We start from the raw sequence: 26,945 nt of genomic DNA, 5'->3' as shown, positions 1-26,945 counted from the left end.
TTAAGTCATTTCCTCCATTCAGAAGCAGACCCTTGGTTCTCAGGGTTACCACACTTGTAATTAACGCAATTTTAGAGTGTTTTCTGTGCCTCTGGATAAAACTGAAAGGCTGAAGCTGGTGCAAATGGAGAATGAATGGCAATGTCTGGGTGTTGACATACCTGATTAAGCATGCAGTAATAAAAGGGTCTGTGCTAATGACATCCACATTCGCAGATCATGAAGACCAGCACATCTGTGTGCAGTTTTGCAAGACACGCAGATAAGAAGAAAAAGAGTAATGAACAAATCCTGATGAATCACAGAGACATGATGAAAGACACTGATCCCTATCAGCTTCTAAATGCCCCGAAGAGTCATTACCAAAATCTCCACGAGGTCACCAACCTTGGAAGAATACAGGAGGCGTGGGGAAGACTTCAATCATTTGTCCCTGTATACTTTCAAGTTGAAGTTGTTTCATTGTATTTTCTGTTTTAAGTAAAGCAACCTTCCTGTCAGGCAGCAGGGATACTTGTCACAGTGTCACACAAGTATATATGTTCATCTATTTTTGCAGAAGGCAAACTCACCTCAAGATCTGGAGTTTAGCCATTTATGTTACTTTCAGCCCTGATCAGTAATAATGGACATGTATAGTTTTTGGACAGATTTTCAGAATGTGCTTTGCTGTATAGATAACCCAAGATTCTCTTTGGGTCCTGTCTTCCATTGATCTTCAGAACAGAAAGCTGGGGGGTTTTGTTTGTGTTGTTTTGTTTTAATGGTCTCTGTTTTACTGCTTTGGGTTGGTGTTTCCATCAGCAATTTGCCATCAGCAAGTTCCTTCCATCTTGCTTTGCTGCACACATTGATTTATCTAAATAGAAAAAAAAAAAGGAGAGGAAATAATCTTCAGAGTTGCTTAATGCAATGGTTTCCAATAGATATGTTTGGCCAGTCCAAAAGGGCCCTGGGAGCAGGTTTGAACAGCAGAGCAAAATAAATATATATATATATATATGTTCTGCTCTTTGGTGCTATTTACAGTCTATCCACATTATAAGAATTCTCTGAGTGCATATGAAAACTCAGAAGGAAAAATATCAACCACGTACAGAAACAGATGAGAAAGAAACTTGGGGGGCAAAGCAAAGTGCAGACTGAAAAATAAATGAAGGAAGGACAGATAGATTTAAAGATAAAGCAAGAAGCAAAAGCTTGGGTATAAATGAAGACAATCAGATTAATTTATTAAAAAGCATTGCAAATACAAACTGCCAGTAAATCAATGTAAATTCAAGTAACTTATGACCTCCAGATTATTATAAGTTATCTAGAGAACAATTGATTCTACACTACTGGTGTGAACAGAAACAATCGCTTCTGAACAAGCTTGTTACTAAAATTCAGTTTATTCTGGAGTAGATAAGTAATTTGTATCTGTAAGCAACTAATGCAAAACATACTAACCACAACCTCGCAGTTCTCTTATTTCCTACACTGATAAAATCTTGAATGAAGATGGAGTTGTAGAGTTAAGGACCCCATTCGCAGTTGTTTATGAGTTACTGAAGTTTATATTTTGCATAAGGAAGGTTGCTAGCTCAAGAGAAAAAAATAAATAAATATCCTAAGTGATTCTGTATTCCCAGCCCTTAATGGACTGAGAAATGATGGGCTACAGATATTATCAAGGTCCAATGATGAAATTAGAACGAAGAGAATGGAAGTGAATTAAGTGTTCTCCTTGTCTGATGAGTGTATCTTATGATCTTATGATCTTATCAAGGACCAAGAGCCTGGGTCTCTCTGAAATGAGCAAATTGCCTGGAATTAGGCTAAAATGCTGGTAAAATAACAATATCTCTTTCAATCAGTGAGAAAGAACTGTCATTAACTGCAAACTATGCATGTAGCTCTCTGAGAAATTGTTGATGACGTCTCCTAATTTTACGGCGTTTTCTTTTTCCATCACAGTATAATCAGTAGTGTTGCAGGGTTGTTTTTTTTTCTCTGACATTAAAGAATAAAACAAGTACAAATATACATATATAAAAAAAAATGTTGGAAAGCACAGAATATTCAGTGAATACTCATTGCAGCTGAGTCTCCCATTAGCAGGGAAGCTTTGCTTGTGGTTGTTTTTTTTTTTTTTTTTTTGTTTTTTTTTTTGCAGTTTGTTGCATTTTTTGTTGTTGTTTTTATGAGAGCAAAGATGCCACTCCAGCTGGAAAATGTTGGCTATTCAGAATGTGGTTGAGTTTTGTTTATTTCAGAAACAAACAACTATTCCATCTGTTTACACGATAACTTGAGGCATACCTAGAGATACCAAATCTGAAGGAAAACAATGGACAGAAGGAATGACTAAAATATCTGAGGCAGCACTTTGATTTTGGAATCTGTAGCAGGAGCCAAACAGCTTGCCAGGACACAACCTTATTAGTGATGCACAAGCAGAAATCTTCCTATCTCACTGACTATTATTTGGCATGACGGTTAGATTGCAACAAAATGATGGGCTGTTATACGTTTTGACAGCTACAAGGACATTCAAGAGTAACACAAAAACAGTTATGGAATTAATACATTACAAATTATAGTGATCAGAAGTATTCTGAGAATTGCCAAGAGACAATCTTTGAGATCTAGATGTGTCCCTTTCCTTATGTGATGTACTTATCTCACTATAACCCCTCTTTTTTTCCCAGCTAATATTTGTTGCCAGACAGTCCAGGCGTGTTATTAAATTTTAAGAAGGCATTAATTGTGACAATTTTGCATCCTCAGTAAAGTCATGATCAGTTTGTTTGCATTTAAGATTGACTTTAAATGACATGTTTAACCGTTCTTAAAGTCTAATGAGCAGCAATATTACACAACCAATCTGTACAGTAAAAAACATGGCTGCCATCTTTCTGTTCTCAAGCTGGTAAGAATTCAACCAATTTCAACACAGAAGCAGTAGCTGTAGAGATGAGTCACTAAAAAAGGCTATCTCAGAGGGATGGAAGTACAAATAATTTGCCACACGAAGAAAAGAATCCCAGAATGTACATAATATTTCTTTTACCATCTCTAAATCTCAGTAAATCTAAACTTCCCCTTACCTGGCATTGAGACAATAAGTGCTTTGTGACTGCCTATTCCTTCCCCCTGGAGAGCAAACAAGGAAAGAATCAGGAGATGATAAGAGCCACTACTTACAGGACTTGCTTTTTATAACAAGCACACTGACCAAAAGAGATGTTAGAATAGAACCCACAATTTATTTAATAAAAAAAAAAAGAATTTGGGCATAGTAATTTAGCATGTGCTCATATATTCACAGCAAGTAGTGAAGACTGTCTGCTGGGGCATGCTTGGGTATGGTTTCACTGGAAAAAAAAAAAAAAAGCTTTTCTACTCACTTATAACAAGAACCATTCAGGATGGAGTCTGCCTGTTCCCGCTGGGAGAGGTGTTCTGATCAGCTGTAACAGAGAGAAATACTGCATTATCACTAATCTATGTAGCAACTTTAAGATTTTTTTTTTCTGTCTAAATAAAGCCATGTTAGCTCCTAATACGTAGTGCTGTTCTTTGTCTGAATGAGCAAGGTCTGAGAAAAATGCTGTCAGCTTAGTTGTTTAAAATGGAAATCATTTACTTCTTTAGGTAAATATTTGGGATAAGAACAAAGAATATATTTGCCCTTATGTGGAGGCAAGAAGGAAATGACTGGAGATTTACTTCAGATGTGGTTCTGGTGGTTCTAGCAGCTGTTGGCTGAAAGGTGGAACAGCCAACCACTCATTCAGAGGACAGAAATTAAGTGGGATTATATTCTTAACATCTATAACTACCAGAAAGTAATAAAAAACCCGGTGAAATCATATATCTTGTGTAAATACAATTCTATTGTCAGATGTTTGTAGTGAATTGAAATGGCTGCTCTGAGGTCACAGCAATCAGATTGTTTCCTGGAATTTCTGAAGGCAAGCTGCACATCCTGTAAACAGGAGCTCTTCCCAGATCCATCAGACCGCAATGGCATGTGCAGCCAGGTACTGAGTGCTGTGTCACATCATAAATAAGATCGTTCCGCAGAGGCAGAGACAGCTAGTCTCAAATCACCCAGGATGTTGAAGCAGATATAGAAACCATTGCTGAGAAAATAAAATACAGCCATTTTGTCTTCATCTCACTTTACTTCATTTATTTATTTATTTGTGTGTGTTCTTTGGTTTAGGCAATAGGAAAAAAAAAAAAAGAAAAAAAAGAAAAAAAAAGCATTGGAGGCCATATCCTCAGTTACAAGAAAGCTGGAAACAGATGGTCTTCCTACTTGCAAATACAACCTTGGGCATTTGGCATTATGACTCACAACAAGCAGCTGTATTTCTCAGAAGAATTTTTTAAAAAGTGAAGCAAAATTTCATATAAAACTTACATCTTTGGAAAGAGTACATACAGTTTATTTCTGTTCCTGCTTGCTTTGCAGGTTGTGATAGTTGGAGACTGTGTGCAGCATGCTAAGCTTTTCTGAGCACTGGAGTTCTGAGGACTGGCATTCAAAGAATTCAGATTTTTTTTTGTCCCCGTATTGCCTGCATGATGACATTAGGAGTTTTGGTTAGGGATGGGACAAAAATGTTCTGCATTCAGTGACGAAGTTTGTCAGCTTTCTCTGATACAACCATTATATAACTTATCTACCCGTACTTAGTAACAGGTTTTAACAGGTGGAGTTTCTTTGTAAACCGTTTGTGGTAGTATGGGAAATTACAGGGAAGGGTTCAGCTAAAAGTTCAACATCTAAATGAGTGTACTGAGTTTGTATGGCAAAGTTTTGGTAGCAGGAGGGCTGCAGGATGGTCTCTGTGAGCAGAGCCCAGCACTGTCCCATCTCAGATCACAGCCTTTTCCAGAGGTTCTAATGGGGTCCTGCCACTGCCTGAGCTGAGCCATGAGCAACATTGGTTGTGGTCTGCAAAAGCATCTTAAAGAAAGGAAAGAACTTCAGCATGGTGGCAGCTGGGAGAGAAGAGTGAGAAACTGTGAGACAAACAGCCTCACAGGTGACAAGGTCTGTGCAGGAGAAGGAAAGGTGTTGCTCCAGGCACAGAGCAGAAGTTCCAAGCAGCCCAGGAGAGGCTCAGAGGGGAGCAGGCTGTTCCCCTGCAGCCCACAGGCACCATGCAGAGCAGATCTCCATGTGCAGCCATGGAGGAGCCTGAGGTGCAGCAGCCGATGTGGCCTGAAGGCCACAACGCATGGACAGAACCCTCAGGAGCAGCCAGAGCTGCAGCCCATGGAGAGAAGTGGAGCCCTGGTGGAGCAGGAGGGCTGGGGGAGCTGTAGCCAAAATGAGAGGACAGGACAAGAGGCAGGTGAGTTTCCTGTGAACAGCAGAAAATGAAGCTTTTTCCTCATGTCTTACCTCATATCCTCAGGACACAGGAATATGTAACTTTAAGGCCTTACTGAAAGCGATATACCTGGTAAACATCCGTAAGTATGAATGCTTACAGCTTGCTTGCACATCCAGTGGAAGTGGGTAAACATTTCCTGACGATTTTCTATTTATCATTATATTTACACTCCTATTAGTTTAGAGGATATCTTCAGAACCAATCTTGAAAGAAAGAAGAGGGAGTCCGAGAAGTGTTTGGCTCCAGAGATGCATTCCCAGTGGGATTAGCTGTGCTAACACCAGCAATGTTCCACTTAATCTGGAACTAGTATTTGTGATCCTTCAAAAGTTTCAATATCACTCCAGGACTGGTACCACAATCTGTATGGTTTTGTAATCTGAAGAAGAAAGACAAATTTAATAAACAGTTTTTTAGCTACAAATCCCCAAATATTAGGTTTCTAATGCCTCTTGAATTATGCAGACTTGAGGTAGTTGTGGCACCTGTCCAGAATTACTGGAGAGGCATGATGGCAAACCATGAACTACGACAGTGGGTGTTGCTCCTTAGAGCAGGGCAGTTACCACATCCTGGGAGTCTTAAGCTGGAAGGAGGAGCATGAGATGAGGTGCACTTCTGAAATCCTAACAGCTCTGCCTTTTAGACAACAGGTGGCCATAAACTCATAAAGAAATAAGGGGGCTAGTAAAAACATAAAAGAAACAGTATGAAGAAAATAGAACGCTAACGTGCCCAGCTTTAATCCTCACTAAAATATTAATACAGCCTTCTGTCCCATAATAACCCTGCCTTTTGATGGCCCAGAACCACCAAAAGCAGAGCGTGCAGTCTTAACCTGTTTGCATTGGAACAATTTCCTGAGCAGTATCAATAACCATCTCTCTGGCTAAATGTCTGGAATGAAGTCAGAAAAGAGATATTTACCCTGTGCTTGCTGTTTAATATTCTCACCATGGTGTTTCCTAAAAAGGGGCAAAATTTCAGTCTAGAGCTAATTGAAAAGATGACTTATTTTTGCACTGAGAATACAGTAATTTCAGTTGGATTGGGTCCAGTTTTCTGAAAGATTTATGGTAAATTCTACAAAAGGAGAGCAAAACATTGAGGCTATTCTTCATTATTCTTCATTAAATTGTTTGTAACTTGTGAAAAAGAAACACATCCATAAATAGCTGTATTCTGTAACATTTTACATTTAATTTTCTTTTTACTGCTGAAGAAAAGATGACATTTTCCTTTATAAAGGTAGAGAGGACTGATTGCTTAGCTATAAGAATGTTAGCCTTGAGTTGGAAACACAGCTAGCATAACTAGAAGAATTAAAGTTTTTGTTCCTGAACTAGGAAAATACAAACACTTATTTATATAAGACCTTTATATAAAGGAGAATTTCACCATTAGCAGAGACCAGGAAATGTCTGACAAAGTAGAAAAAAGTCTAAAGCTGCTAACATCTCAAATTGATCTTCTACACATCACATAAGATGATCTTTGTTTCATTTTTTATCCAGACTTCACTGCTCTTTGCTCATTCTCTGGAAAATATACTGTTATTTTTTTCTTTCCTTATGTTCTACAACATTGCGTAAGCATCTACTGTACACAAAATGAAGCTTATTTGTACAAACTAGTGTCTTGATCTCTCCTTCAACATAAGCCAAGAAATATGGATGAACTTTATATAGCATGTAACAGTGGAAATAATTCCGTTACCTGATTGAAAGCAATTACATACACAGCTGTGTGTGATTTCCATTAAGCCAAGCTTCTCAGTATGGTCTCAAACAGGTTTCTTTTGAACTCATAGTTCAAAAAAAGTGTGAACACATAGACTAACCACTAGCCTAAGAAATTGATTGTTCCAAGATGTGATGGTCAGAATATCTCCAGTGTATCACAAACTAAATTTGAATGTCTAAATATGCCCTTATGTAGGAAGCTGTGGAGTAAACACGAACCCTGAGCTTCCATCACAAGCTGTAACACTGCCAGTTTTCCACTAATGAACCAGAACTGGGCTTCAAAGCAATGCTTATGTTTTTGTAACCCAGAAGCACTAAAAAAGAGAGAGGGAGAGGGATCATGTTTTGACACTAGACATACAATCAAACAACTTTAGATAATAATTCCAAACAGAGAGCAAACTAAGTACAATTGATTTTTACAACATATATTTGTAATGATCTACTCTTTATTACTAGACTCATTAAGAGCATAACTTTATACTAAAAGTAACTTTGCAAGAAAAGAATTACAGAATGTAGCACTCGTGGAATAAACTGTCAGATATCCATTAAACATATTCTGTTGCTACAGCAGATTTTGCCTTTAACTATCTTATTCCAATTTTTGTCATTTAAAACAATGCACAGAAATTGATTGCCTGCTTTGTCTTACATAAACTGAATATTTTAACTCCTTTGTTAAATATTCCATTTATTTGCTCATAATCCCAAAAGAAACAATTTGTTCAAACTGTTCGGCCAAACACAATGTCATTTGGCAAAGCACTGTGGTCCTCCATAAGGCTAATTCTCTAGAGATAATTGCTAGCACATATCAGTAGTCCAGCATCTAAAACAACACACTGATTTTGAAAGACGACTTCACAGAACGTGAAGCTCATCTTCTGCAGGCTGTAATGTCCGATACGGTGCAGAAACAGGTAAACCTCCTCGGGCTGGAATGCAGTCTTAAATAAACAAATAAAGAAATGGTTTGCCAAAAAGCAGCATTACCCATCCTGCCACCATTTTAGGACTGATCTCCAGCCAGTATTTAGGACGATTAGATCACGTTACAGCAGTTTATGCACTGCAGTTTTGCAAAGCACACTGAACCAAAGGCAAACACAGTGTTTTAAGCAGATATTCGCTCTGTTCCCATTGACGTCTGCTGGATGCTGCTGCACCACATGACATCCGCAGAGACACAAGCATCCTGAAACGTTTCCCAAAAGTGTGATTAGAGTCTGTACGGCAGTCATTTGGTATTATGACCTGACCAATAAAAAAACACTAAGATGAGAAATTTTAACACTGTTTTAAAGCAAAGCGCAACCATTCCACCAGCTCGAACCAATCTTCCCTGCTCCAGCATTTTTGTTAAGGTACTGAAAAAGCTAAGAACAAAAATCTATGACCGATTTCAGTCAGCAGCAGAACTCATTTGCCATCCCAGAGCTCTCTCAGTTCCTGCTGCTCTTTATGGCAGCCAGCGGTTCCCTGGCTTTCACAGAACTGCTGGCAGGCATGGTGCCCTGCAACAGGAGTGGCCTTGTGCAGAGAGCCTGGAGCCTCTGCAAGCTGCCACAAGAGAAAGGAGACATTTTTTCCCCTCTCATACTGGGGTGACTTCTCCGCTAAGCCCAGCCCAGGCCCTGCTGTGCTCTGGCCCAGCAGCCACTCGCCATGAGCTATCTGCAGCCAGAGGAAGCTGACTGTGGCCGGCCACATGAGATACAGAGCTCTGCTAATCTCAAACCCTGGTTTGGACTGATGGCCTTTGCAGTGTCCGCTCTGGGGATGAAAGCAGTCACCGTGAGGCGTGAACAGGAAAAGGCTATAAGAAAGGAGGGAAAAGGAAGAGCCCTGCTGTTCTCACCACTCCTGCATCCTCCCCTCCCTCCCCCATTTCCTAGCATAAAATACCTGACAGAATAGCAAAGATAAAGGAGAATAGCTGATCAGATAAAGGAGAAAGTCTCTTCTTCCCAATCGAGAACAGACTCCCACAGTTTCGCAAAATATTTCAGTAGCTTTTAAATAAACTCTTACTTAGGGCTGATGAACAGTTCACTACACTACATTCCCATATTTGATCTCTACACAGCAATCTATTCAGTAAAATCCCTTCATTCTTGTTGGAAGAACTGCATAAAATTCATTGGCTTTCTTTGAGTTAGAAGAGAGTAAAATAGAGTTTTGGGTACAATTTTTTGCTGGTTTCTGGTAACATGTAAACACTCATCTTGCAGCAATGTCTCTTTCCAACCTTTTCCCTTTACTGGGATATCTAGCTGTTTTACAATCTCCATACTGCATTTCTCATAACAATAATAATATTTGTTCCACAATAAAATTTGTTCCTGTGGCCAAAAAAATCCAGTAAAAAGTAGAGGTTGTTCTAGTTATTCAGCTGTTCCATTACCCAGCCATCAAGATGAAAGTTTCAATATATTTTTGGAAGTACTGAAACAAGATAACTTGGTTACATTTTTAGAAAAGCCTATTTGCTTTTGCATTTTTTTGAACAGTCTATTTGAAATTACAAGAAATCTTTGACAGATCATAGCCAGAATTCTAAAGGTAAACAGTAAAAATCGATCTTTATCTGGAGATATCGAAACAATTGGTTCTTGTACTGAAACACCTCTTTATGTTGATTTCATATGGGGGAAACAGAGTAAGGAAAACAATTTGGTTAAATTGAGCCATTCAAAGTTCAGCTAAGTCTCTTTAAATTAATGTAAGTGCCCATTTATTTATGATTTTATATCAAAATCTGACCCTTGTTTCTAATGGCATAAACAAAAAGGGAGTTTTATGAATTTGGAAGTCTGGAAGGACTGTGGACTTAAACAGGGTTGAACTACTCTCCAGAGCTAACACTTAAAAAATGAATATTGCCTAGTAGAACTATCTAACAGTGAGATAGAAGCCAGTCATTTTATTTTTATAAATATTTGAAATGAACGAGTGTTATTTAAACAAGAGAGATGAAAAATACAAATACCACCCAGAAACTGAAGCACAATATTTTGTTGGAACTAAAAGAAGAAACTGATGCAAGCATGAAAATAATGAAACCCCAGTAAAAGCAATTTTTTAAGAACAGATTTCAAGAAAGTTCTAAGAGAGTATAGTTGGAATCTAAGGAAAGGATCCAGTTTGTATTTAATCTTATTCTAAAGAGGTTATACTCATTATTCATACGTGCATCTATGTCTGTGTCACAAAAATGACAACTTAAAACATACAATAAAAGTCAGCATAGGTCTTCAAGAGATTCACTGCCACAGCTGGTCCATACAATCCCTGGTTCAAGAGCTGCAGGTAGTCAGTGAAGCCTTTGACCAAGCCTGAAGCATGAGGCACAGCATCATCCAGGCTGAGGGAGCAGTAGCACAACTGGTCTGGCCAATGATGCACATTGATCCACGCTAGCTGCAGAGAATAAGATCCCCTGTCCAGACACCAGGAGAAACAAAGGTAAAGAACAGAAGGAAGAGCAAGAATGCTAGCGGGGAAGGTAGAGGGGACAGAAGGGAGAAAAGAGACTGTCAGAATGAATAATGAGATGCCAGGTCACAAGAAAACAGACCACATTCTAAGATTCACAGAATTCCTTGTTTGAACAATAATCCCGTAGTCTCTATCTTTTCCTAGTTATCCTCCCTTCAAAACTATTGAAAATGGGAAGAAAAAAAAAAGAAAAAAAAAAAAAGACTGGGGATGGATTAGAATAATGGCCAGATTCTACACCATACACTTGAGCAATGGGAAAGAACAGAAGGTCACCAGGCTTTATTGGGATCTCATTTGCTACTTAGTAAACACTTCTAATTCCCCTGAAGCGACGGCAACCTTGTAAAGACCTTATGAAGCCACAGTTCTTGTGAATGCTTTGTAACATTATGACTACTAAGTTGGTACCAAGCCTCACTGATTTCAAAAACTGCAAAATGCTCAATTTTTAGAGGTAGGTGTGCATGATATGCTGTCCTGAAATAAGGTCCTGCATTTAATACACAAGCTGAGCTTCCTGAAATATAAACAGGAATTCAGGAGACACTACTCATCTCCTAGGAATTTACTCTGTAATCTTCAGCAAATCTCTTAATCTTTCTATGCCTCCATTCCCCATATGTAAAATAGGGTAATACTGTCTGTAAAGATAAGAGTTGTCATGTGTGTCCTCTTTTTTAAAGCTAAGTGTCTAGAAAAGCCTCTGGTAAAAATGTTAAAACCGCTTCTGTCACATATTAATGAAAATATTTATTTTGTCATCCAGAAGAAAATTGTTAAAAACACTCTTGTTCAATGTCAAGCCTATTAAATAGTTTCGTTCTTAATAAGAATTGATTGTGCTGAATCCAAAGCTTTACTTTAATAAAAGTTAGCCTTATAAATATACTAGCAATCTATAAAGGTTGAGTTGGTTTCTTCCTGTATTATACAGGTAGACATAATTAGAACCACAGACATAAAGCTCAAACTAAGGTGAGACTATGGCTAAGACAACTTTTCAGGTAACTGCTGAACAAATTACAAGGATTTGTATTTCACTGTCACACATTCAGTACACATCACAAATGACAAATACATATATGTACATGGGCTGCTCTGAAAATAATGCCTCCTATTTTATGCTGTCAGCCCATGATATCAGAGGCAGGTGTTGGTCGTATGGCAGCAGAAGTTGAATCTTACCACATATAATCTGTTACATTTCATTGCCATGCAACAGATGGCAGTAGAGGGGCAGTCTGACAAAATGGCATTCTACACAGAAGTGCACATGAAGTGTGTCATTGAATTCCACCAGTGTGTCACTGAATTCCTCCCCGTGGAAAAAATGGCACCCACTGACATTCATTGACACTTGCTAAACGTTTATGGAGAACAAACAGCAGATGAAAATACAGGGAGGTGTTGGTGGTACATTTCAGCAGTGGTGACAGCAGGTCACCTCCATTGGCGCAGGTTTTTATGAGCATGGCATGCAGGCTCTTATTCATTGCTGGTGAAAATGCATAGCTAACGGTGGCAACTATGTAGAAAAAAGTGCTTTGTAGCCAAAAATTTGCTCTATCAAATAATGTTATTGTGCTCTTTATGTCTGTTGTCATTTCCATGGAAATCAATAGGTCACTCTGAAAGTAACTTATCTTACGTAACTTAGATGAAGATAGAAGTGCCATGGCAAACTCAGTGGCTACATAACCCCTTATGTCCTTTTGACTTTGATCTTTTCCACAGATTAAGATATGTTTAATCAAATCACATTAGTCATTTCCACTTTGGTATTAAACGAGACAACGGAAAAAAATTGGAAGAGACTTCAAAAATGGTATACTTGCTAACAGACAACAAGCCAGCCTGACGGTGTAGTAAAAATCCATCACACATTGATATGAGTTTGGATTCTGAGCTGCAGCCTGAGCTGTTGAATCATCAAGGCTGGAAAACTGGCAAAGGCATAACACTGCCCTCCTAGAAAGGGTGTGGGGTACTGTGAAAGAACTCTTGGCATCATCCTCAGGGGAATATTTTGGCTCATGCATGGACTGGCTTCAACAAGTTCAGAAGGAAGCTATGCTCAAGCCTTCTACAGGGGAACATATTTTACAACATGGGGCCTTTGATGAGACTCTGGGAAGGAGTTTAGAAGACGCCTGAGAGAGAAATTAAAGTATCTTCATTTTCTCAATTTATGGTAGCAGATCTGACATACTGTAAGCTGTGAGCTCTAAAAAGTTTAAGATTATAAGAGAACTTTTATAATTCTGACATTAGCATTACAACACTCAAGTGAAGAATTACATTATTTATTATATATTACATGCATTTTAGACACTGATTCATAATCATTTGTTTGCACAAGTTGTCATTCTTAATGTACAAGTAATAACCGTCGTTGCAGTGAAAGTCAGCAGCATGCAGTACACACACTTCTGTGTGAAGTTATTGTTTTCAGCTAGAAAATTCCATTAAGATTTCTAAATGAATATTGTACATACAGTTTAATTTTGGTTTTATGCAGACATTGCATAGATGATCATTAGCTTCTCATGAGAGGCTGGAAATGCAGTAGAGTATTGTTGAAGCAGATTAGGTAACAGTAGCAAACAAGAAGATTTGAAGAAGTGGCATAACCTTCAGGGTTGAAAGGTCAGCAAGAACAGCCTAGGAAAAAACCCAAAAGGCTTGTTAAACTTGGCATTTGAATCACATTTCTTTAAAGCAGCTAAAGAAGTCAGAAAAAGATTCAATATTGACTCATAACAATAGTTAGTTTCAGATCTGACTAGAAACAAATTACACTTGTTTACTTCAGTATGCCAAAAACTTCTCTTGCCTTATTTTTCATCTTAACACTTGAAAGAAGTATATGCTTACATATATAAAACGAAGTAACTTTATTTTAGCCTTTACTCTTACTTGAAGTATATAGGGCATCAAGCGGTCTAACATTTCAACTTGCTTCTAAAAATAATTGGGAATTAAGAATCCTCATCCTGTGGCTTGGCTAGTACTTGTGAGGCAAGTCCAATGTAATGGCTCAAGGAGTCAATGTCTTCTAAAAGAAGTATGTTTAAATAAAACAAAACGAAACAATCACAATCTCTCAAAGTTAAAAAATATGTATTACAATGTTTTTGGGAAAAAAAAATCTATTTTAACAAACTAGCACAGATAAACAATAATAAACTTCATCTTGAGGTTTTGTTTTTTTTTCCATTTCCTATCTGTACAATGATACTACTTGCAATGAATTTTCAGATTCAATATTAACAAAATTAGTTTTGTTAAATCTTTGTAATATTAAAAAGCACAGAAGCAGCTACAGTAAAATACACTGAGAAAAAAGTACAGACCTCCACAGTAATTTTAAAAACAATGTATCCCATTAACATATTTTGAGAATAAAATAGAAAAAAGCGCTAATGAAACAACAAAGTTTGATAACTTCACATTTCTGTAACAAATATACTTCTACTTCCATTTACTCCAGAGAAGTAGTATTATGTACTGCATGTTCAAAATTTAACTAGTTTTTATCTAAGATAAGAATTTAGGCAGAAACATTTGCACTATGTACCACGTGCCATGTGAGGCTTAGGTTACCGTGGCTGGCAAAGCATCAGAAACTATTTCAATCTCCTCAAAGTGAAACTTATCCTTACTTCAGCTGCAGCCAATGATGTCACCTCCATCAGGTTGACTGCTCGGAAAGCAAATACAGCAGCTGCCAGGACTGGAAGGAAAAGAAAAGCCAACAAACCAATATTTAAGTTGATGACCTATTGATTAGTGGTTAGGATTAATCTATTAATCTTGATCTAAAATATCAGTTTTCTCTCCCCAGAAGAATTAGTTTGATTTTGAATAATAATATACTGTGAATATCAATGTCTGAGTTTCTTTGGCTATTCACTAAAACTGACAGGACAACAAACATCCTTTCAGAAAAGTTTGACTAAAAATGCTTGTGTTTAAGATGAATCCCTTTTAACTGCAAGGAAACAAGGTGATTTACAATTATTTTATTACGTAAATCCAAATTATTGGCTTAGAAAATGACAACAGTTCTAATTGTGAGCACTATATAACTCGAAAAAATGTTAATTCATTTTGAAATCTCTTATATAGGTATACATATCTACATAGCTGTCTCTTACAAATGGAACTAAAACTACCCTTCTGTTCACATTCCTTGTATTTAAATTGTGATCCAACTGAAGATACATATAACTTCCTTGGAAGCCTCTACCTTGCACAAATCTTAGGACAGAGTTAACTTTATAAAAAGTACAGAACTGTCAAAGTCTCATAAAAGACAAGGTTTTAAAAAAGAATTACAGCAAATCAGGACAACTCTCAGTTGTGCTAAGTACTGAAGACATACTTCCCATAAGATTAATGCTGTATTTTGTGAAAGGTGATGAATTCAAATCTTAATCATTGCCACATCAAATGTTGCCACTGAAGGTAGGAGAACATCTTACGCTCTGTTCAGAGCACTACTTTTGGACTGCTACCACAGAAAACAATTATAAAAAAGAAATATATTTAAAAAAAAATCACTTCATGTTTTTGTTAGAGGTGTGGTATTTATACCATTTCTAAAAGGTATTCTCTTTGACTTGCAGTTCTCTTGTAAGTTCTCTTGTAAGGCAAATACACGTTAGCTCAGTCTATTTTGTGACACCTACATGGACTTACCAAACTTTGTAAAACTAATTCCCTTACCAGCAAGAATTTCTAGGGAGTTGTACCCCAGGATTCTGTCCCACAGGAGCAGGAGCTGATCTGTAGCTAAATAACCAGAAAATGCTCGTACCATCCATTTAAATGAAATTCGTAGCCTGCAAACAAGCAATAAACAGTAGTAGTTAGATTTTTCTCTCTCCCATGCTTAGATAAATTCTCTATCACTGAAATATTCTGACCAAACAATTGAATTAGAATGATCTTCATCTTTTATTACTCCAAACGTTTCATCAGTTTCTGCTACTATTATGAATATTGATTACAACAGTAAGATCTTCACATTCCATTGCACTTGGTGCCATGAGTATACTACAGAGAATGACAACCACCTGCTCTCCTCTTCCTGCAATAGTTTCTGCTCTAATGAGCATATCACAATGTAAATAAAAATAAAAATATTCTACTCTTCCTTTAGTTCAATCAGATCTCATGTGAATTATTAAAACTTAACCTAATAACACTTATTTCTTATATAAACACAAAGAGCAATTACCCTTTCTTTTTCATAGAACATACTGAAGGAAATGCCCAATGTACATAAACGATGTTAGACAAAGGACTCCAAATTACTTTCAAGGAAAATTGGCACATCCATGCCTGCAGTTTGGAATAACTTTTCATGGTTTTTAAGTTAAAACGCAACAGAACAAGCAGCATCTTAATGACAATTAATCCATAACATTTATATCAAGTTAGTAAGATGTACTTACGGCTGAGCCCCAATTTCTCGAAGGTGATAAAAGAGCTGAGGCAGATGAGTTTGTAGAAGAGTCTCAAACAGCAAACACAATGACACAATGCCCTAGTGAAACAAGATCACATCCTGAATACTAACACTCATGCTGTCAAATCTGAAAAAACAGTACGGGCACATAAGTATGCATGAGTTTTTAATTCAAGAAATAAAACACTATTAACGATACAATATACAGTTCAGGTAAGCAGGGCATGAGCAACTCTAATGTCTTCAGTCACTAAAGCTAAAATTTTATGTATATATTAGCAATGTTGTACGTTCTGATAACGCCTTTCAGCTCTCAGCTGCATGCCAGAATCTACTTTGAATGTCCTACTTGAAATATTTCCACTTTCATGATATTCCACTTACATATTAAAAAAAAGGAGGATGTGAGAAATAGACAACAGCAATGGGGATAGTTAAAAAAATACGCATTTTAAAGTTTCTTTAAGAAATTACCACGAAAGGTAACAGATACTTGTCCAACCAGTTTCCCCACTATTAATGACCGAAGGCACGATGGCCAGCCTCAAAACAGTACATTAAATATAAGGAAAGGATTTTCTTTTAACCAGGAAAAACTTCGGGAAAAAAAAAAAAAAAAAAAACTATTCAGCCTTTTGTGAGGGAAAAAGAGAAAAGCATCTACTATGTTCTACTTTTAAAAAATAGGAGATAAGCAAAAACTTCTACAATTGTCTTACAGTTAAAACAGCTGGCTGTGAACGTAAAGTTATTTAAATTGTCTCTCCAGTATCTAATAATGACAAAAAGCATATGCTTTCATTCAAAGATGATCGAGTTAAAGAAAGAGACATTAACATGATTTCACCGAAAAGATATTTGTGTATATTTGACTACCTAATAGCTCATCTATGCTAGAAAGCACTTAAGTTAGCAATCGCATGTCACCAATGAAAACAGGACAGAATATGTATTTACATAACAGCTTGAATTAAGAAGCCTAATAAGGAAAATACATGATTTCATAAAGTGCATTATGTTCTGTAGCAAAGACTGAAATTGAGATAGAAAAAGATATCAAACACCTTTCCCAAGCTTGCCTGAAATATTTTATTACATTATAAGGATATATATTTAGTCAGAGAGAAAAATTATGCCACTGTATAATATTGTTCTATAGCAAAGAGAATATTAAGTGATTGGATTTTAATTCCTAATGAACTTACAGAAGGATGAGAAGAGATGGAATGGAGTCTGAAGAAAAAACGCACATACATCTCACGGAATATCTGATACAATTTGGCAGGTTCATGATACAGAAAACAAAGTGGAGCAACTGAAAGGATAAAAGAATTATAACTGACACAACGCTGTAAACTGCGAAAAGAATTCAATGGTTAGAGGCATGAAGTATGGTGAAAACCATATAATACATATCAGCACAATTTACAAAACTTATGCTATATAAACTATTCAAAGATTGTTAAAATAATCTACCCTTTAAAGTACAAAGTTCAGCAAGGGAATACAATACATTCTAGCATACAGTTTTTAATATTTCAAGAATCTAAACTACTTAGAACCTGCATTGTGTGAATTCATTCTCTTACGTATATAAATCAGAGAAGATGGCTTACTAGAAAATAACGGTGCTTGTGTATGAAAGGCAGCAGCACTAAGGCAAAGTGAGATGTTCAAAGAAATATTTACTTTGGGTTGAGAAAAGCAGAGGGTCTTACTAGTGTGTATGTGTAAGGATTGAAGACTGAGGTGAAAGAGTTGGCAAAGTGCTTTTGTACATAAAGGCCAGGAGGATATGAGAACAGTGCCTGACAAGTGGCACTGTATGACAGTATGTGTGCAAACATGCAAATGCATACGACATTTACATCTAGGTAGTTCCACCTAGAGCAGCTGCTTGGTCTCAGCTGCTTCATGCACAGCTTGGATTCATACTATAATGTTTCTGCTGCCTGCTTTTTTAATCTCTCCCCTTCTCACAGCCTGTCTATTTTGTGCCCTTTCCAAGTAAAAGGGGAAAGCAGGGAGGGAAGAGGCTCACACACAGTTTCATAACGCTGTTCTAAAGGGTAGAGTCAAATCCAAACATTTTGAAAAATAGTTTCTCATGGAAGAAATTGAAAGCCTCCTAGTGAACACTTAAAGAGGAGTGTATAACCAAGCTGCTTCTTCAGAAGACATTCCCCATTCAGGTCCAAATTTCCATTTCATACTTAAATTGCCTTTTATCTATGATAGTCAAAGGAGTGGGATCATTAAATTTTATTAGTAGCTGTATAATCAATGAATATAAACATGTTATAATTATGAAAAAAAAAAAAGAGTTTGGCAAAGCAGATTATAATAACAAAAAAGAGAATAGATAGAATGCTTACCCACATCTTGGGCTCGCTGCAAAACTCCAGAGGAGGGATCTCCAGAAGAGATTCTTCCCCACTGGTAGTCAGCTCTTAAATGGGTCTAGGAGAGGTGCAGCCAGGCTCCACTCCTTCTGGCAGCACAGGTGAATTGCCTTCACCTGTGCTCCGGTGGCTGACTCATTGCTTGCCTCAGATGATCAATCAGAGGTTCAGGCCATGATTCAGCAGTTCCCATACAGTAGCTAAATATGGCATTTTAAGGATAGTCTGGATAGTCTTCTCTGCTAGCCCAAATACCACTGTTATAACATCCTGCACCGCACCGCCCCTCCCCCCCCCAAAAAAAACCAAACAAAAAGACCAACACCATCACCACCACCGCCAGCTCTGGAAACCTGTAACACATACTCTCATGGTGTCTGAGCACCTCTCTGCAGTACATCTGCTATATAACATGTCTTGTTGCCTTGTTACATCTGAGAACTGGGGGATTTTTCTGCTGTCTTCCTGGAAATCTTGTTGATAATCAAACTGTCATCTGTGCAGGGCAACAGCAACCAACCTATCACTTAACAGTCCTTTAACTCCTATTTGAAGACAAATATAGCAGCAGGCCTTTCACATAATTCATGTTTTTAAGACTGACAGATAAATTGGTCTACCTAGAAGACACGAAGCATGAGAAAAAGAGAACTCTGCAAATGAACTTTGTCCCTCTAGTCATATACATTAAAATCTACTTTTGACTTGGAGGCCAACAGCTCAGTATTTAGCTCTCAAACAGCATATGATATAAAATCATAATGTGAGGAAGTAGAAGCAGCTTGGAAGAATCACATACAACAGCTTTTGTATACACAAAAATAGAATATAGAGAGCAATATACTTACAGAAAGGTACATACAGCCTTAAACTATGATACAATAAAAAGAAATCCCTGACTGTTAAATATCACACTTACCATACATAGAAAAGCCATGAAATGGGATGACACCTAGAAAACAAAGATTTCTTTTACTATTCTTCTTCTAATTTGTTTTTTTATCCATGCTAGAAATGTGTTTTTATCCAGGTATCTTCCCCCTGTTTCTAAATTGTATTCTGCCCACTACAGGGATAAGATATAGCTTTGTTATAGCACCCACAGCCTTAGATCTCTAGCTTGTATCTAAGTATTAGGTAATAATACTTAGATATTAGATAAATTAGATTATTTACTTCACTACCACCAACGGTGCATCGTAACACATGCTATAGTTCCTAGAAAGCCATGTAAAGCTGTTTCCATGAAGTTACTAAGGATAAGCTCTGATGAAATCAGAAGCTAATTTCAGTTAAATGACAACCAGTAAATGTCATGCAGTGACAAGGAGGGAGCTGGAAAAAAAAAAAAAAAAAAGGCCAAGACTTCCAGTAACTTATAGTTACTTATAGTACTCAGACAAAACATTTAGAGGAGTTGGCAGCTGTATGACAGTTCTCTCCTCCTTTGCAACTGATCTCAGCTCCCATTCATTAATTTTCCACAGGACCAATGAGAGGGAACTGTTTTGACAAGAGGTCATAAGGACCTTCATGGCTATAAAGCTGCAAAGAAATGTGGAGGCAAAAACGGAAGAAAGGGGAGCAAACAAACATGCTGTCACTGACATCACTGGGACAGAGAAGGCAGAGAAGGATATAACATTGGTGATGTGAGGCCTTGAAAGCAATAGCAGTGAGCTTGAGTTTTAAATGTGGCACAAAAATAAGGTGAGGTTTCAACAGATCAGAACTGAAATGAACAAAATAAAAGCTGAAGAAAAAAAAATTAACAACTGATGTAACAACTGCAAAGATATTGATTTAAAGTTGATTTGTTAGATCTGCATTTCTAAAATGAACGCTAATTTTGAAAGGAAAAGTGACTTTCAAACATGGTGTACAGAGCATTGAAAAGCTGGGGATCAGGATGTATCTTTCAGATCCTCTAAGTGGATGATCCTCTGTCACTGGAGTACAAGCTGCCACACCAGACGTTGCTTTCCCTCTTTCCCTCTAATTGTGACAAACTTCATGTCACTATTAACAACAGGCTGACTGTGCTTCTGCATTAGCTTCAGTCCAACTCAATCCTTTAAATTAATGAATTTGGCAGAATAACAGTAAAACACACTTTGAAACAGAAAAAGAGGTTAACACGTATTTGAGGAAAAACACATCCTGTACCTTTCCAACCTACCGCTAGAGGAGGCAATAGTATCATTCTTACCATTTGGTGGATAGAAAACAGCATACTCTTCTATTCCAAGTTTTCCTGTGAATCATCAAACAACAATTAAAATGCAATGCAATTGTTAAAAGGTGTATAGATGTAAGTGAAAAAACAGATTTAAGTGACAATTATAAAAATTATAACTACAAGTGTTACTGATCATTTGATACTGTCCAAAAGCATGTAAGCAATGCAATAGGACGAACACACTCTCAAATGTAAAACAAAAAAGCAGCACCAACAAGGCAGGATGATAAACAACCGAAAAAAAAGAACAAGAATTTTGATTGGGGTGTAATATTACAGAGCTCTAAAGGTGCTTGCTGCAGTCCTTGAAGACAGTTAAGTTAGAGGGAAAAGTCTGTCAAGCTAATTTAGGGACAGGAAAGTCACTTAAAAAGGCAGAAGAACACCAGATAAAAACATACAGATAAAAGACCAGATATTTAGGATTTCATTAAGTGTTCAACAGAGAGGAAGATGCATGGTACAGCTGTGATAAATCAAAACAAAAAAAAAGTGATCTATTGGATACAAAAGAATAATTAAGACAAACATTGACTATACAGATTAAACATGCCAGTTTTCTCTTCCCTGCAAAATGAACATCTCATATTAGTCAACAGTATTGTAAATCTGCTATAAAAATTTTCACAATTTATTTAGCACTATAAAAAAGGTTTTTAAGCATTTTACAATTACTTAAAAACTTTCCTTTATTTCTCTGTTTTAAAATGAGAAATTCAACTATAACAATTTATGTGAAAATGTATAGGATATTCACAGGTCCTGCAGATCTCTTTGCATTTTGTTCTTTCTACACAGAAGAACGGCACAGGAACTTTTGCCAGGTTCAAATTAATTTGGACTTAAATATTCTCCTATAGAACAAATTGACAGAATTAAATTCAAAATGAATCTGTGAAGCTCTTGCCCCCTAACCATGAAAACAAAATCCAGTATTTTCCAATTACAAAAATCAATTGTTTCATTAAAATACCAAGTAATTTTACTTTTCCTTTCAATTGTTTGCTTGCCTGTAACTGGGAGTTGTAAATTGGAAGCTGATTATTTTTAGCATGAAACATTTCTCTTGGAAAATTAGCCAAAAATAGGACCTACAAGCGTTGCAGATTTATGCTGCACATGCTCAGCAAAGACTTAGATTTCAGCAACTTCATTCTTCAGATTTGCTTTGGAATAAATAGAATAGTAGTGTTTCTGGGCTGCCATGGCTCTATGCCTGAAATGAGACCCAGACCCCACTGCTGTTCTGCTCTCAGGTGAGCCCCTTGCTAGTTTCTGGCAGTAGGTAAAGTAAGCTGCTTACTTCATTCAAAGAGAGAGAAAAAAAGACCTACAAAGCAATAAGAAAGGAATAAAAAAATAATCACAAAATAATCATTGGCTCTAGTGACACACGTAGCAGCACATGGAAAACAAAGTGTGCAGAGTTTATGCCAAAAAAAAAAGTACTTGGTATCCACTAGGTTACATATAGCAGAACTAGGGACCAAGGAAGAAAATGGTAATGGAGAAGGTAAATCTAAATGAAATATATGTATTAAAAAAAATAAAATAAAAAATAAAAAAAAAAAGGCATTGGATGGTTGAAGGGTTCAAGGAAAAAGACAAAATAGTGAATCTCTGGGTAAAGCCAAAGGAGGTGCTGATCTAAGAAACAACACAGTAGAGCTCAGAAGCATGGCAGAAGCTGGCTGAGAGGGCAAGTGGACTGAAGTGATAAATTTAAGACTATTAAGTTACCAGAAAAAATAAAAAAATCAGATTCAGAGAGAAATAAATCCAAAGGCTGGGTAAAACTCTGGAATACACAGTGCAATGAAAAAAATCTGTGTAAGCCTGCTTGGCAGAGCTGTACTCTTCCAGCCTATGTAACAGAGCCTAATGTTCTTCAGCGTGTTCTGTTCCTGTCTACAAATACCTTCCAAACGCACTGCTTTGGGAAGATAACACTCTACCCCCACTTCCAGTTAATAAATCTGTTGAAGTTGCTGAGGACAATGATGTATATATAAATTTCTATCCCAGCTGATGACAGATGTCACAATTCTACTATACTGTCGTAGATGGGGTTTTAATTTGTTTTGGAAAAGCATTGAATAATTACACACAGAAAACTACCATAAAATTACGTCACTGCAATCTGGGTGTAATGCAATAAGTTTCTAAACTGCAGTAATAGAACCTGTGAAGATGTCATCTGGATGCGTGATGTTCCTTACTGATAATCTTTTAAATGCAGTCTAACAGGTGTAATGAACACAAAAGGAATTCACATACTGTATTCTTTTTTAAAACAACTCCTATTACCTTGTATGTATGATTTAGGTGGAGTAGCACTGCTGTAAGCAAAGTGCTCCAATACTGAAGTATCTCGTGAAAAACAGAGTAATACCTGTAGAAGACAGCATAAAAAAAAAATCAGCTGACAATCAACAAAGAAATGCCAAATAGAGATTCATGCACCCACTTTCATTAGCACTTGTAAGATGCTACTGAAGAACGCTAATATGGTTGAAGGCTATTGACCAGCTCCATTTAGTGTCTCATTAAAACTTCTAGACTCATCTGGAGTTTGCTATGATATCATCTTCACATTCATTTGTTGTCAGCAAAACACCCACATCCTCCAATCTTCCTCTTTGCCTCTATGAAGCAGTTTACTCCCTTCTGTCATGTCATACTGATATACACCTGAATAATCAGCATTGGAACATTCTGGAATGTTTCAAAAGTACTGTCTTCAGTTTTTGCTTAGTTCCCCCCTTCCCATTAATCACAGTCATTAAAGTGGCTGTGTAATTAAAGTGCAGTGCATGCACTTGGCTGCTCTGATGTCTAATAGGTCATTTTTCCATTTGGTTACTATGACTTAGGGAAGTCCAAGTAGGAGCATATGCAAATGAAGAGTTTATGTTGTAATATACATGCATTTCCAGAGGACTGATCCTCATATTCTCTACCATTCCCATCAGCTTTGCAGAATGCTTTCACTGTTCAGTACTTTCCAAAAGAACAAGTGAGAATGTTCACGTCATATGCTTAAGTTCTGAAATTCATACTGTATTTTACAAAATACATCTGTATTTTTCACTGCTTACGTAAAGAAACAATTTACTGTTCATAGCAACTGAGTAAAAAATTAAATATTAAAAGCATTCCTAGAAGAAAAAAACCCACAACAATAAAGAATCTCATCCTGTACACAACTGAAAAATGTTCCTGTTTTCATGCAATGAGAGACTGTGTTATCCAGAATGGACACAAGAGGGCAGAAGTAAAACAACCTACAATTTGCTGACTTAAATAACTAAACCCGCTATTCTTGCAGCTTTCAACAGTTTCTCCTTAAACTGCAGCCAAGGTGTAAGATGTGGAATTGTTTATATGGTGTTTTACTACATAATTTCTTATGAGTAAAACAAATGGAGTTTTCCTTCAACAAATTATTGCAAACATTTTCCAGAGATCAGCATTATCGAAAGGAAACACGCAAAACTGTGACCTCTGACGACCACTCTTTTTTATTTTTTTGGAAGCAAGGCATATTTGAGAAATTTCCTTTTCATGAATCTCAAAATTACTTCTCAGATACAAACATCTTTTAAAAAATAAATAATTCCTTTATCTTGAACAGTTTAAGCTAAATATTATTTTTGTGCAATACACGGTCATTTTCACAGCTGCCAAAATACAACTGACAATAACAATACACAGGCAAACGTAATTCTCTATATATGTTAACTGAGGTGAAAGAAAGAGGAACTAATCTAGAAGGGACATAAATTCTGTCCTCATAGGGGAAAGAATGTAACCTTATTTGAAGCCTCTCTCGCCCACAGAGGGGGATTACAGTGCCCAGCATCAGAATCTGCAGGTCTTTAAGACCACGTAACTTTATAAGAAGTAGACTCCAACCCAAACACAAGTTCTGACTACACTGAAACTTCTGGGTGAGGCTCTCTGCACATACTAGTTATAAGGGATGTAAGATTCAAGTATTAAAATAAGAACATCTGACACAAAGTCACAGTTGTACAAGTTTCTCTCTTCGTACGTTATTTTTCTCATTCACAGAAATGATGCTGCTGTAAGAATAATGACACAACCCCTTATTAAGTACAGAAATGTCTGATAAACTATTGGATATGATAATCCAAGATATGTCACTGTGGGGTTATTTTTTAAAATTGTAATTAATTTTAAAGAAATCAGATGCAGATGTTACCTTTGTAACTATTTTAAGTAAAATAAACTATAGTTTTTTGAGGTTGTGATTTTTAATGTAAATGTTTAAACAATCACTGTGTTAAAAATATCATACGTAGACATGATTGAATAGCATGTTTAAATAGTAACCCCCATTTTTTTATTCATATGGAATAAACTACATTAAGGATAGTTTTTGTTAGTTCTCCATATTATTGGCAGTTTTACATACTACCATCAAAGAAGAACTGTTTCACGTAGCTCTAAAAAAAAAAAGCAAGTCTGACCTAACAAGTGTGACTAATGAAACTGGAAAAAACAAGGGAATGTGAAGTTTGCTGCATGACATTTATGTTGACACTGCAATCAAGTACACATTAGGAAATTCATAAATGTAATCTCCTGTTCAATGATATCTGACAGGCAGCAATGAAGATAATCCTACATAAATTAGCTGTACTCCCTATTGCAAGTAGCAGCTTTAGTATGGGAGGAAGCTTAGAAGTAACCATACACATCATTACCTTACACAGAACCAATGTGCTCAGTTTAAAAATAGGTCAATAAAGTATCTTTTGTGCTTATTGCAGTATGTCACACTAAGAGCTGTAAAGAAATGTTTTTGTTTTTAGACTGGAAATTCTCAACTCTTGATATCTCTGTGTGCCACACCTTCTGTTAATCTGCTATTCTGTTCATTCATTCATTTTTACTGTTACCAAGCTAGAAAAAGAAAGAATATAGCTGACTTCATATTTTTGGTATTGGAAGGATGATTGAGGGTCCTTCAGGAGTTTTTAGAAGCAAGTCATGCTTAATCTGTCCAAACGTACAAGGTTTGTTTGCAGCACTGATACTCTGAAGGGAAGATATACATAATGCAGCCAACACACGTGTCTAGGGTCCTGCTATATACTGCCACAGCAGTGTGCTCTCTAGCTTCTCTGATAGAAAAATGAAGTTACATACCTGATATAAATAATCCTCAAATACAAAATAGTAGTCATCATTGCTTGCTGTTAGCTTTACATCCTGAAATTAAAAAATGAAGCAGTTTGAAGGTGAAAGACTTAACTAAACACAATGGTAAGAAACACTGTTTCACCACTTAATAATGAAAAAGCTTACGGTTAAGCATATAATCCATATGTAAAATGCAAAACCAAGATATTAAGTGGATTATTGAAGTATTTAGAATTGAAATTTGAAACAAAATCATTTGGGCCCCAGTGCTATTTTACTTCAGAAATCATTTATTCCTCAAAATGAAGTTACTGTTTTCTCTATGACTGTTTCTTCTACAGTTTAAACAAATGCTTTACACAAGAGACATTGCAGGAACAAGGAGAGAGATTACAATAATTCACTGTAATCACTCTGACACTTCTTAAAACAAAACTATGCAACATTTTCTTTGTTAAAAAAAAGAAAGAAAACAAACAAAAAAAACCTGCAAACAAGATACTGCTGTGATGACTATATAAATCACTTAATGGATTACTTACTTTGTAAATCAAGCTGTCCACTAAAAGGTCATGCTGAATCACATTTGACTTGAGCTGCTCATAATACAAGATATCCTAAAATTGAAAATATTATCATCATCAGCCGGAGACAAAATTGTAATTTATGTTCAAAGTATGAAAGATGATTTCTAATAATAATAATACAGAAAAATTAAAAGCATGTATTGAGCTCAAAGTCTCACTGCATAATTTAGGAAGCACTCTATAGCTGCTTAAAAGGCTCCAGAGATGAGGCATGTATTTGAGACTTCATAAAGTGAACTCCCCTTTATGTTTATTCATTAATTATTTTTATTATTAATTAATTATTACATAATTAATAGGATGAGAATGGAGGAACTAATTCAAACCAAAGATTCTCATCTTCCAACTTTTGGGTCACTAAACAGTCGAAACTGTTTTTATGCTAAAATCACTGCCATATTTCTTCAGTTGTTAACATCTATTTTCAAGC

General features: G+C 36.5%; 1 protein-coding gene across 3 annotated transcripts in view; it reads right to left on the bottom strand.

The window, feature by feature from the left end:
* Positions 1 to 12,932: 12,932 nt before the first annotated feature.
* The window catches only part of TBC1D19 (TBC1 domain family member 19), a 46,037-nt gene continuing 32,024 nt past the window's right edge, over positions 12,933 to 26,945 (bottom strand). For all 3 annotated transcript variants that reach the window (XM_052682212.1, XM_052682214.1, XM_052682213.1), the window contains 10 exons: positions 26,471 to 26,545; positions 25,935 to 25,997; positions 23,067 to 23,151; positions 20,730 to 20,774; positions 19,440 to 19,472; positions 17,324 to 17,433; positions 16,105 to 16,196; positions 15,374 to 15,489; positions 14,308 to 14,378; positions 12,933 to 13,306 (listed from right to left, as the gene is read on the bottom strand). In XM_052682212.1, coding sequence (XP_052538172.1) covers positions 13,232 to 13,306; positions 14,308 to 14,378; positions 15,374 to 15,489; positions 16,105 to 16,196; positions 17,324 to 17,433; positions 19,440 to 19,472; positions 20,730 to 20,774; positions 23,067 to 23,151; positions 25,935 to 25,997; positions 26,471 to 26,545 — 765 coding nt within the window. In that variant the 3' untranslated portion in view covers positions 12,933 to 13,231. The remainder of the gene's footprint in view (positions 13,307 to 14,307; positions 14,379 to 15,373; positions 15,490 to 16,104; positions 16,197 to 17,323; positions 17,434 to 19,439; positions 19,473 to 20,729; positions 20,775 to 23,066; positions 23,152 to 25,934; positions 25,998 to 26,470; positions 26,546 to 26,945) is intronic.

This window comes from Tympanuchus pallidicinctus, unplaced genomic scaffold (genome assembly GCF_026119805.1).
Source record: "Tympanuchus pallidicinctus isolate F22 unplaced genomic scaffold, pur_lepc_1.0 scaffold2, whole genome shotgun sequence".
Taxonomy (NCBI): domain Eukaryota; kingdom Metazoa; phylum Chordata; class Aves; order Galliformes; family Phasianidae; genus Tympanuchus; species Tympanuchus pallidicinctus.
Note: the sequence above shows the minus strand (reverse complement) of the source record. Positions and strands in the feature narration are given on the sequence as shown.